Here is a 12,251-nt window from a genome sequence, read left to right as displayed (position 1 = left end):
ATGACACTGCTGTTGCTGAGTTGATCTGCAAGTCGCTTCGTTGCTTACACCACAAATGAAAAGAATTGAAGTTAGAAACTGCCATCAAACTGTGTTCAAGTAGCAGATTTGCAGATGAAAGGCAGCTGAGGCATCCAGGTGCTGTGAGGACACTACACAAGACAGCCAGATGCTAATGAGTGTGTGTCTGTGTGCTTCTGCTTGCTTCTGTGTCTACACCTGAGTACATGTATTCACTGTTGTATAGGGCCATAAGCTGAATTCCAACAAAATAATTACCATTAGCAAGTTTTAATTAAGCATATTAATGTTTGATGAATTCTTTATTATAACACATGCATCTTCCAGTAGTTTGACAGAAATGTTAACTAGATTATGCCTTTGTAGAAACAATATGGAAACAATATAATGTTGTACATGCTTAGTAGGTGTGAATTAACAAGGAATTTTGTAGAAAATTACCTGAAACCTAAAATAAATTTAATTATAAAAACATTGTGTCCGTAAGAAAGGCAGCGGGTGCATACAGTATAATAAGGGAATTAGAGAACAAATACTAAATAAAAGTTTACTGTGGAAGTAGGCCATTAATAATTATGGGACCACTGTGCTGAGTCCATTGTCCTATAAATAAAGGTCTGGATCTGAGCTCTATTACTGCTATTTAGTTTAGAAACAATAAAGATATTTTTTCCATTTTAGGTTCTTAAGAACTATGGGGATGGTTTATATGGAAAATTTTGTAGTACATGTATGACTGTATAATAATTAGTTAAAATAATCATAATAGCTGGTAATAATTAATTTATGCTAAATGCAACGTATAGGCCAGTAATAACGCCAAGATATACCAATGACAAAATATTTTTCAATGCTTTGAAAAAAATGAGGTCTCCTAATGCTGTTGCAGACACATTAATAATGTATATTTTACTTTAAGCAATATTCAGCGCAAAAAACCCAGAGGTGCTGTGTCCTGAACTTCATTTCCTACCATTCTTACTTCTCACAGGAGTAGAACCAAGCTGGATCAGTCAAGCGGGCAGCTCTGGTGCCTTTTAGCGAGGCAGAGCATCGTGTCACCAGTTTTACACAGGTTACCTAAGCAAGTTATACATCTCTATCTATATCCTATTTAATCACCTTTTAGCAGATATTGACTGGCCTGCATGCTCTTCAGCTATGATCCTGTCCCATTCATCGCAATAAGTACCAACATGCACAGCTGCTCCCTGCTGAGCCACGGGACTCGCATCACAGCATGGTCAGGCAAGAGTGGCAGCCCCAATATCTCTGTGGTTCCAATACTTTACATGATGTTTTAATAGTATTTTGCAGTGCATGCTATATACCTTGCCCAATCTTGATGACATAGTTTTCAGGATTCTATTTTTGAAGGGTTTTCATTTGTTTTGAGGGAGGACAGAATATGTAACACGTATGCCATGTTTCTCATCAGAAGCTTACATATATACATGTATATATATGTATATATGTATATATGTATGTATATGTAAGTCCATCTGTAAATTGTGTTGATAATGAAAAGCTGCTAGCTGTTTTGGAAAGCTTACATACTATCATATTTTAACTTACAGTGGAGGTAACCTGCAAACTCATCATAGTCATGTTTTTATTTTTCACATTCTTTTTTCTTAAAAGTGCTTTTCTTTAGTACTTGTACAAGCATTTAGTTATTTTGGACATTAATATGCAGTACTTGAAGCATGAAATTAATTTAATTTCTGCAGTCAAAGCATGTGACCATAATTTGGTTAAAAGAATTCATACAAAACTGTTATTTGGCTGGTCAAACATTCAGAGATCAGTTCTGCTCTTACTTACGCTCACACTTACAGGTGTAGAGGTGCAAAGAGAAAACTGATAGCAAGATGTGGCCCAATTCAATCTTACTATAGCTCTTTAATTTACGCTCAAAAATTGATTACCTCCCCCAACATCTAAAATTGTCTGCCTTGAGAAACTTAAAATTATTCTCATCTCATCAGTAATAAATAAAGTTCAACATTCTATTAAATAATCTACTGAGTTTGGAACAAAAGGCCCAGAAGTTCCACAGCTTCAGTGTGATTACATCTCACCTATTAAACATTGCCATAATATTTACACCACAGTTGCTGCTTTCAGTTTGGTAAGTCAGTGGAATTAAAATACACTTGCTCTAGAGCTTTTCCTCTTATATTTTGTAAAGAATAATTTATCTGATAAGATGTATTTTGATTTAAAAATACTCATTATTTAAAATCTTTTGATACTCTGAAGAATTTAAGTTTTGTATTGTGAATTGGTCACATTGTATTAGCATATTGTGTTTCATCATGGATGATATTAAGTTGTTAATGTTAGAGTTAACTGAAGTTTGCTTCATTAATATTTGCAAGCAGCCATGCTTTACTCTGTTTCAGAAATATCCTTTCACTATTGCTTGTATGAATTAAAGAGCCTTTTTAAGTAGCTTCTGGTAGGAGAGCTTTTTCCCACTGGAGCATATTTCCACTGCTACCTACAATGCTTTTGCTTTCATACAACTTTTTTGCAAATATTTTCATTTATTAAATTCTCATGAATAAGTAGATCAAAGGAATTATGAATATCAATAGAGTGAGCTATAATTTAGGGATACTGGTATTTGCAACCAATAATCATCACAAAATGGTTTTGCTTTGATTTACAGTGTTCTGGTTTTTTCTACTGATAGAGTTATTGTGCCTAATTGTATAAGCATTCGAAAGAGTGACACCCAGATTCCACTTAATTACACCAGTGGAATTACAATGATATCTACCACTTCAAAGATTTTATAGGTGATATAGCTCTACTGAAAATGACTGGATAGTTTGGATATAATGCCATTTCTATCACAGAACATTTCATTTTCATACTGACATCCACACAGCACTGAAAAAATAAAAACAATATAATTTCCATTATTTAGCATTTTCACAGGTATTTGGGAGGAAAGGAAATTGAAAGCAAAATCAAAATGGTGGTTTCTCTTGGCACCATCTTCCTGCTTCCATCTGTACTGCTCTTTGCTCCTTCAGTCCCTTAAATTATGATTTCAACAGCTATTCCTGGCATCCTGGCCAATTATGAAATTTCAGGCTTTGTTAAAAATGTTAAGCCAAGAGCTGTCCAGCTACTCTCAGATAAACATCTTTGGAACAAACAAAGAAAGAAATGTTAGAAGTTAAAAGTGGCCTGGCTGTAAGTGAAGCAGAATTATATGAATCTATGAGATGTTGTCAAGGTTCAGAAAGTAATTATGTCAAAACTTCCTGACCTAATCTTGGCTGCTGCTTTTTGCAATGCTTCTCTGATAGGCAAGCTGCTTTCCTATCTTGAAAGCTAAACTAAAATCTGTATCTCATACTGTACTGTATTGCTGACTAAAGCATGACTGGCAATGCTGTTGGTACATGTAATGTAAAAGATATTTAAATCTCTATGATAATCAGTATACTGCTGCTTTAGAAACATGTAAGTACTTTTGTCCCCTTACTGTTTTCTGTGAAAAGGAGGTGGAGTATGTGCATTCTAAGGTTTTGAAAAACATTTCTCTCAGAATAATTTGCCTAGCATACTATTGAGAAAATTTTTATCTTCGTAACTCTCAAAGAGTGTTCAATGCTTGATCCTGATAAATCTCTTATAAAATGCATGACTAAATACTTTTGAAACCTAGAATCATGGTATAAGAAAAATCTTAAAATGGACTTACTGTTAGATCAAAACTCATGCTTGCGTTTGATGATTATCTTGTTTCTATAGCTTCGGTTTATTTAAAGCTATATATATGTTAAGTAAATAGCCATTGCCTAAATCTAGTTTTTGTAATGCTGGTAAGCAGAGAGCAATTTACCAGGTACAAAGGTAACTTTCAGATATGTTTTGGTAAAGAACTGGGATATATGCTACATACCCAACATATCAGGTTCTGCAGTTAGGGGCAGTCTAGCTATCCAGCTGGATTCCATATGTGTGAACACTGGCAAGTCACAGTAAGTGCTAGAAAAAGTCTTCCTATGTATTAAGGCATGGACAAAACATAATAGCAATAACATGGTCCATTCCCAGGTGATGTTGTGTTGAATACATAGAAATCAGTACAACGTCCCTGGGTCAGTTGCTTTATACCAGAGCATAAGTTTGCTGTGGAAATATGTGAATGTTACTGAAAAGTTTTCCTAGCATACTGAACTTAATTGATTCTATAAAACCTTAAGATGTTGCTTCATAAAACCTTCCTATCTATTCCTATCCTTTCTAATGTGTACTAAATTTTATAAATATTGTGCATAATGCCATACAGTAAAATCAATGTTAAAATAACACAGAAAAATTAAAAAAGAAATTATGCTGTTGAAAATTCCTATTTTTTGTTTTTTCCCAAATTATGCTGAATAATTACAGACTGAATTTATTGAATAATTTTTATAATATCCTTCTTTAGATACTGATCAGCTTGGGGCTAAATTCGGGTATAATAGAGCAGCATGCTAAGGAAATACTCTGTTACATCAACAGAAGAGTAACTGAGTTCTTACGGGGATAAGGCATTTATAATTGTTGCATTTCAAGTATCAGCTGCTGTTGATTCAATTTAGGAGTTTTCAGTTCAGTTTAACTCCTGTGATTATTGCTACAGCTCTGTAAATGAAGCATACCAGATTTTTAGTGAGAAGAGACTTGAAAGATACATCTCACTATACATAGTGCCCCATATAAATAAAGTTGTCTTTTTGATGTTCCTGAAAATGGACAGTTCTATTGCTAATTTTCTACCTTTCTAGCTGATCTTTTTGATCTCTCCTTATGGTGGCTATCTCTAATCTTCCATGCTGAGTTAACTGTTAATCTTAAGAAATTTCAGTAATAGGAACTCATTACTTCTTGTGCTTATTAAACTAACTGCATAATATCTGACTCACTGAACTCTTCACTTTCTAGTAAAAGAATGGGCAGTAGGTCTTTCAAACTTATGGTTCAGCCAGTTCATAATTTTTGTTTGCTCTGCTACTACTACAGCATTCTGCTAGAAATGCTTTCCAGATTGGAATGATGCAAGCAACATTTTAAGAGAACACTATGTAATAAAACCAGTCACTTCTCAGTTTAAAAATTTTTTACTGTGTAGTATTGATAAATGGTAATTTTTAACATCATGTATGATTTTTTTTTTTTAATGTACCTTGCATTTATGGTATTTCTGGCCTTTCCTCGAACTGATGATTCACTTCCGCTGATGTTTAAGTGCTGTGGTCCTTACTTAAGGACTACAGTATTTATCCCATACTTTCCAGTTTTTCCATTTTAGAGGCAGTATTCCACAATGACCAAACTGCCATATATTATCTATAATTTGGACATACTGGAATGGGAAATTTTTTTTAAAAAATCTGCAGAAAAAGTGTGCATCCATCTCTTTGTACATTGGACCTGACCTCAACAGATGCTAAAACTCATGCAGAAATACGAGACATGAATGTCTAAACTGGGATTAAAAAAAAGAAAAAAAGATAGATGAAATGGGTGAGCAGATGTCACTGAAATTAGGTGCATAATACACCCTCCAATACATGTTTCCATTTGTCTGGCCTTCCTTTAAGATGTACTCTATAGTGAACCATGGTACACAAAAAGCAAAGTTAAGCTTATGTCAAAATCACAACTCAATATATTGTCAGTGTGATTCAACAGAATCAGAGTGGCGGAGAAAGGAATCTTCTTTTTGTTTGAAGAACATACTGAATATCTGTTGCTATGTAAAATTCTATTAAAGTCTCAAGTTACTTTCTGTATCCACAAACTAATACTGCTTACATTTCCTTTACAAAAAACGGTATAGAATTTGAAGCTACTCAGGAATGTTTTAAAGGAATAATGCCTCTAACTTCAGATTTGTCAGCAAAAATATATATCTTTAATGTTACCATAGACCATCTCTGTCTAATATTAATTCCCTGTAGACTCTATTCTAAATCTGCTTACATCATTCCCGTTATAAGATTAGCTACTTATCAATGCAGCCATTTTACTGATGTTATACTCTATATAGTGATAACATTAGAAGAGTCATAGAATGCTGTGGTCAAACTACTTTTACTTATTATAGTACTCATATTTGTCTGTTGCCAGCATCATGTGGTGGTGGAAAAGAATAATTTTTAAGGTTTGGATTATATTATCAGTATGATTTATTGGTGCAATATTGTTTTTTTACAATATTGTTTTAAAAGCATTTGTTTTCACTCTAGTCTTTCAAATTTTTTTTTGGCCTTTCACAGTAATTGGACATCTATGTGTACTGTACCAAAGTAATAAGTAGTTTCAAAATGCACAATAAATTCAGAAAATGCATTGGCAAGTGAGTATGCAAAATATCAGCTACTGCTCCTAAAGTAATGTGCTGCTCTTTCAGAAATAAAGATACAATTAAATTATACTATACATCCTATACATGTGTTTTCATGTCAATAATAATGAAAAAATTATATTCAGACACTTTAGATTTAGATTTTTACAGACTTGCTAGAATAATATTTACTTGAGACATGAAAATACATCTGTGCAGCTTGCTGTTGGTTTGGTCATGATGTTGGAAATTTATTTGTATTAACACATGCTATCTGAAGTGTAATCTAAAATGCAGCCACATGATTGGAATAATTAAACAGTAGAAAATGTGGAAATCACACATTCTTAGCTTACTGAAATTTCACTTTAAAATTTTTATGTGTGGCTCAGAATAGTAGTCAAGTAATTTCGGCAATTCCTTGTATGAAAATATCAAAATATTTTCAATAGAGAAAATGCACATTATGTAGTTTCTAATCTTGTGACCTCACCTTTAGTAGAGCAATTTGGCATTAGAGATTGTAGATAAGAAGTTATTTTCATATCAGAGCGCTGAATACATTCAAAATAATTTGAAGTACATTTCCAGCATTAACTTCTATTCAAAATAATAAAACTGGAGGAAAATAATTATGTGGGGTTTCATTCACAGAAACTGAATGCATCCAGCTCATCAGAAGGCAGCACAGTTGATATTGGACTACCTCCAGAAGGTGAACAGCCAGAAGCAGAACCTGAAGAAGTTCTGGAGCCAGAAGCTTGTTTTACAGAAGGTAGGCAAAGCAAAATATATGCAAGATAAACAAAATAGTTGTGATGACTTGGGTTGGATTGTATTTTTATTCAAAATCAAAAGGATTTTTGTGGTTATGGTTGTGATTTCTGTTTGTATTAGTAACTCCTTCAGAGTTACTGCCATAGATTTACTGTTCTCTTGTGTTCTCTCTCTCTCTTTGGAAGATACAATGAAAGATAAAAAGCTTTAACTTCAAATACTGAAACAAAAATGCTCAAAGAGAAGTTATGAGGATCTATTGCAGTAGCACTGAAACAAGTCAAGTGATTACCATTCATTGTGATTCCTAATAAACATTTACTTTATTCTGATATCTCAAAACTTATTATCACATTTAGGGTGTGTACGGAGATTCAAATGCTGTCAAGTCAGTGTAGAAGAAGGAAAAGGGAAAATCTGGTGGAATCTTAGGAAAACCTGCTATAAGATTGTTGAACACAACTGGTTTGAGACCTTCATAGTCTTCATGATTCTTCTCAGCAGCGGTGCTCTGGTAAATTAAGTGTGGAACTATTGTGACTATTGTGATTTTAAGCAGCAAGCATTTAGAATTACAGTTAATCCCATAACTACAGGTAACAAATTAGAATTTTGCATCCAATTCATAAATGTTCTAATATAAATATATATCAGCAAGTATTTGGCATATATTGTAGGATATGTAAGAGTTTGCTTGCACGCTGTGAAACAAATTGTTTGAAAAGTTCAAACTGTGTTAACAGAAATAAGAAATTATCAGGCTGGTGTTCACATGTTTTCATATTGACGATAATAGGCTTTTTTTTAATACACATTTAAATAAAAACACGGCTGAGTTAGGAACTTAATCAGCAGCAACTTGAATTGTCAAACTGAGATGTAAGGTGCCAACACAATTCCATGAGATATTTTACAGATTGCTGTTAAATCAGGTGCACCGTGTAGGTATTGAAGTAATTAGTTCCTCATAGCAGGGGCAAAATGTAATATTCACTAAACGTGGCTCAATGCACAGTGATTCACTGTCAATGTATGCATTTTCCTTTGACAAGTCAGTTCTCTCTATTTAGGATTGCTTTGTGGGTTAGTGTGCATGGTTCAGTTTCAATTACTCCTCAAACATACTGTATCACAGTAATTTTTAAATCCCTCATATAATCTTAATAGAAATTTGTTACTCCCACAAAGGAAATTCTTGTGTCAACGAGCCCTTGCTGTCTGTAGTGAGTTGACCCCGGCTGGATGCCAGGTACCCACCAAAGCTTCTCTGTGACTCCACTCCACATGTGCACAGGGGAGAGAAACTACAATGAAGGGTTCATGGGATGTAAGGCCTGGGAGAGATCACCCACCAAATACTGTGACTGGCAAAACAGACTCAGCCTTAGACTCCCCTAACTGCTGCAGTGTTGGTCCATGGGGTGCAGTCCTTCAAGAACAGCCTGATCCAGTGTGGACACCCCAACCACAGGCGTCTTACTGGTCCTACAAGTCGTACTGGGACACCAGCTCCAGCATGGGCTCCTCTCTCCATGGGTCCGCAGGTCCCTGTAAGAAGCCTGCTCCAGCATGGGTTTCCCATGAATTCACAGTCTGTTCTCAGGCATGTCCCTGCTCCAGTGTGGGGCTCCTGCAGGTGGACCTCTGCATCCCTATGGACCTCCATGGGCTGCAGGGACACAGCTGCTTCACCATGGTCTTCCCCACAGGCTGTAGGGCAATCTCAGCTCCAGTGTCTGGAGCACCTCCTCCCCCTCCTTCTCCACTGACCTTGGTGTCTGCAGAGTTGTGTCTCTCACATATTCTCACTCCACTCTATCTGCAATTCCATCTGTGCAATAACTTTTCTTTCCCTTCTTAAATGTATTGTCACAGAGATGTTACTATTGTTCCTGACTGGCTTGGCCATGGCCAGCAGTGGGTCTGTCCTAGAGCCAGCTGGCAGGAGCTCTGCTGGACAAGGAGAAAGCTTCTAGAAGCTTCCCAAAGAGGCCACGCCTCTAGCTCCTCCGACTACCAAAGCCTGGCCACACAAACACTATGCATGGAAACAAAATTAAGTTTGAAGAGTGGTGTTACAGTAAGTTTTGTGTATCGCTGTTCAGTTTAGCTGAAAGCTGAATATTGTTTAGACCCAGCTTTATGAAAAGTATGAAGTGAGAGCCAAAGTTATGCTTGAGGGAAACATACATGTCCTATCAACATGTATATTTTTCAATTCAAATATTTTCCTGGCCATTTTACACAACACTGCAAATTGTGAAGACTTTTAATTATATCTTCAAAAATCTTTTTCACAGGCATTTGAAGATATCTACATAGAGCAACGTAAAACTATCAAGACCATGCTGGAATATGCTGACAAAGTTTTCACCTATATCTTCATTCTGGAAATGCTTTTAAAATGGGTGGCTTATGGCTTTCAGACCTATTTCACTAATGCGTGGTGCTGGCTGGACTTCCTGATTGTTGATGTATGTATTCTTTTTCATGTCCTGTATGACAGGCTCTAAAAATCAGAGTAGCATATTTTCAGGATAAGATTTCTCTTCTATTCAACAAAAACTGTGTTTTAACTGTTGTTGTAGTATGGTTTATAATTCTGTTCAGAGAGGAAAAAATATTTGGATATACTTATTTCTCTGGAGATGTTTTGTTGAAATTCTCTAGTTTTATGAAGTTGTAATGCTTTCTTGAAAAGATGCTTTTTACTATCTTTTTTTTTTTTGGTGGTATAGAAAGGATGCTGTTCATCCTCTTCAGTTTTTGTTGCATATGGAAGCAATTTCTTAAACTGTTTCTAATATTCTAATCAATTACTGTAAGTGTCCTGTCACTTACCTCTGTGCAATAAGAAAGGAAAATACTGCTAGGAATTGTCAGTTCCATTGTACTATTCAGTACGCTTGCACTTTTAACTGTATCATGGGGGTGACCTCAAAGAGACACTTCAAAGAACCATAGATGAGTCTCCCTGGAATGGGTTCCCACATGATTTTCCAAAGACTGCACTACCAAGGAGCAGATACTCATTGCCTGAAGGAGACCTAGTGAGAAGTGCATTGAAATTTCAAGCCTACCTGCTCCACAATGCATGTACACGACAGGGTAGCATAAATGGAAGACTACAGATCTTTAACCATATAGCAGATGTTCATTTCCCTTCCATCCCCAATAGCCTGACTTACCTGTGTCTATGCTAAAAGGCATCTCTCAGTTCCACAGATGTAATTACCATGGAGTGCAAGCTAAGAATATGTCTTGAACCACCTGTTTGCACATTACAAAAAGCAGCAGAATTCCGTAGAAATGCTAAATATCTCCCTAAAACTACAGTGATAGATCATGAGGTCTTTACTGCACAGAGCTTGGAAAACGCTAAAACTTGTAAATCTAGACCAGTATTGCAATTCCTATGATAAGACATGACTATATGCACATACAGTATTTTATGATAGAGTCTGTACCTTTGTAAAACATCTATTGGCTCAATCATCAGATGTGTAAATTGCCACGACCAGTAGAGCTTGTATTTATCAACAAATATTTAATTCTTATCTGATAATCTGTGGTTCAGTTACTTCTGTGACCCTTAAAAATAGCTTTATTAGTTTCCCACGTCAACCTTTCCCTGGTGCAATTTTTTTTAAATAAAAAAATAAATATCTGAAGCATTATTTTTAATCTACAGTCAGGGGATTGAGATAAAAAAACAAAAAATGATTTGGAGATGAAGGAATTGAGAGAACAGGAAGGATGGAAAGGAAGGTCATTAAATGGAGGGAAAAAGGAGGTGATTTGTTTTATTTTTTCTTTATTAGGGCTACTCCTTCCCAATGGCTATTATAAATACATTTCCAAGGATTATTGATGAAAGATAATTGTATTATTTATTTTACAGCTATTCTAGTTTATTTACTCATCTGCCTGCAGACCAGACCAGCGTTATGCAAGCCAGAAATGATGAAGTGGTTAAAGGAGTCACAGGGAATGTAATGAAGTGTGGATATGCCTAACAATGAAGCTTCTACCATTGTCTAACAAACAGTTGGGTCTCAGTCTTGATTAGTCTGGTTAAATCTGAACAGCACTGGTAGCTATGGCTGTTGAATAAGATTTTCTGGACACTAGGAAGTTACATTTGACCAAGGTCTGGATGTGGTTTTTGAGAGCGTTCACATTCTCATCAAGTTCTGAAGATCTCATGGGAAGTCCTGACCTAAATTGGCCATTCCAATTCACCCAGCTTTTGGGTGTTTTCTTTTTGCATGTGACTTCATTTTTCTTTAAATCCCACCAAATGTTGACTGGTTTATGTGAATTTAGAAGGCACTTTTATACCATTCTACCAACATGATTTCATCAACAGGTACCTAGAATATGCTTTTATTCTACTTTGTCTGACGTGAAAGATCTTTCTGCATTATAGAGGGTTTCCTGGAGAAAGAGGTCCAGCCTTGAATCTTCTTGAGAAGTTCAGGGCACACATCATTCCCACCATATGTATCAGAAGGATATAAAGATGAATGAGCAATATTGCCTTTCTGTTTTTGTGTAGGTATCTTTGGTTAGCTTAACAGCTAATGCCTTGGGCTACTCAGAACTTGGTGCGATTAAATCCCTTAGGACACTAAGAGCTTTGAGACCTCTAAGAGCCTTGTCGCGATTTGAAGGGATGAGGGTAAGACAATGTGAAAGAATCTGAAATAATGCATGCATCCACGGAAACAATGCATGCAGAATAATCAACAAACAATCCATGCAGAAATGCTGCACTACCATCCTATATATTTCACATTTATCACTAACATATAAGCAAAAGGCTTCATCTGCTTATATGAATTCATGTGTTACTGCACACATTGTTACACTTAATGAGGCTCTTTGGCCTTTCACCATATTTCATATCTTCATGGAGGGCCCAAGGATTTATCAACTGCATGGATTTATGCAATATTACTGAATTTATCCTGTACAAATATATCCTGCTATAGCCAGAACAGTTAAAAGAAACCCTAATACTTCTTGAAAGTGTGTGCACATACACCTATGTATACATGCACATGTGTATTTTGTACCAGTTTAAACTATCATACAT

At 35.6% G+C, this 12,251-nt stretch overlaps 1 protein-coding gene across 10 annotated transcripts in view; it reads left to right on the top strand.

The window, feature by feature from the left end:
• SCN2A (sodium voltage-gated channel alpha subunit 2) overlaps positions 1–12,251 on the top strand; it is a 75,659-nt gene that overhangs the window by 51,467 nt on the left and 11,941 nt on the right. For all 10 annotated transcript variants that reach the window (XM_085066564.1, XM_085066562.1, XM_085066555.1 and 7 more), the window contains 4 exons: positions 7,031–7,151; positions 7,513–7,667; positions 9,454–9,627; positions 11,712–11,834. In XM_085066564.1, coding sequence (XP_084922690.1) covers positions 7,031–7,151; positions 7,513–7,667; positions 9,454–9,627; positions 11,712–11,834 — 573 coding nt within the window. The remainder of the gene's footprint in view (positions 1–7,030; positions 7,152–7,512; positions 7,668–9,453; positions 9,628–11,711; positions 11,835–12,251) is intronic.

Source organism: Lichenostomus cassidix, chromosome 7 (genome assembly GCF_008360975.1).
Source record: "Lichenostomus cassidix isolate B80296 chromosome 7, HeHo_3.0, whole genome shotgun sequence".
Classification (NCBI taxonomy): Eukaryota; Metazoa; Chordata; class Aves; order Passeriformes; family Meliphagidae; genus Lichenostomus; species Lichenostomus cassidix.
This window is presented reverse-complemented; position numbering and strand designations above follow the sequence as displayed.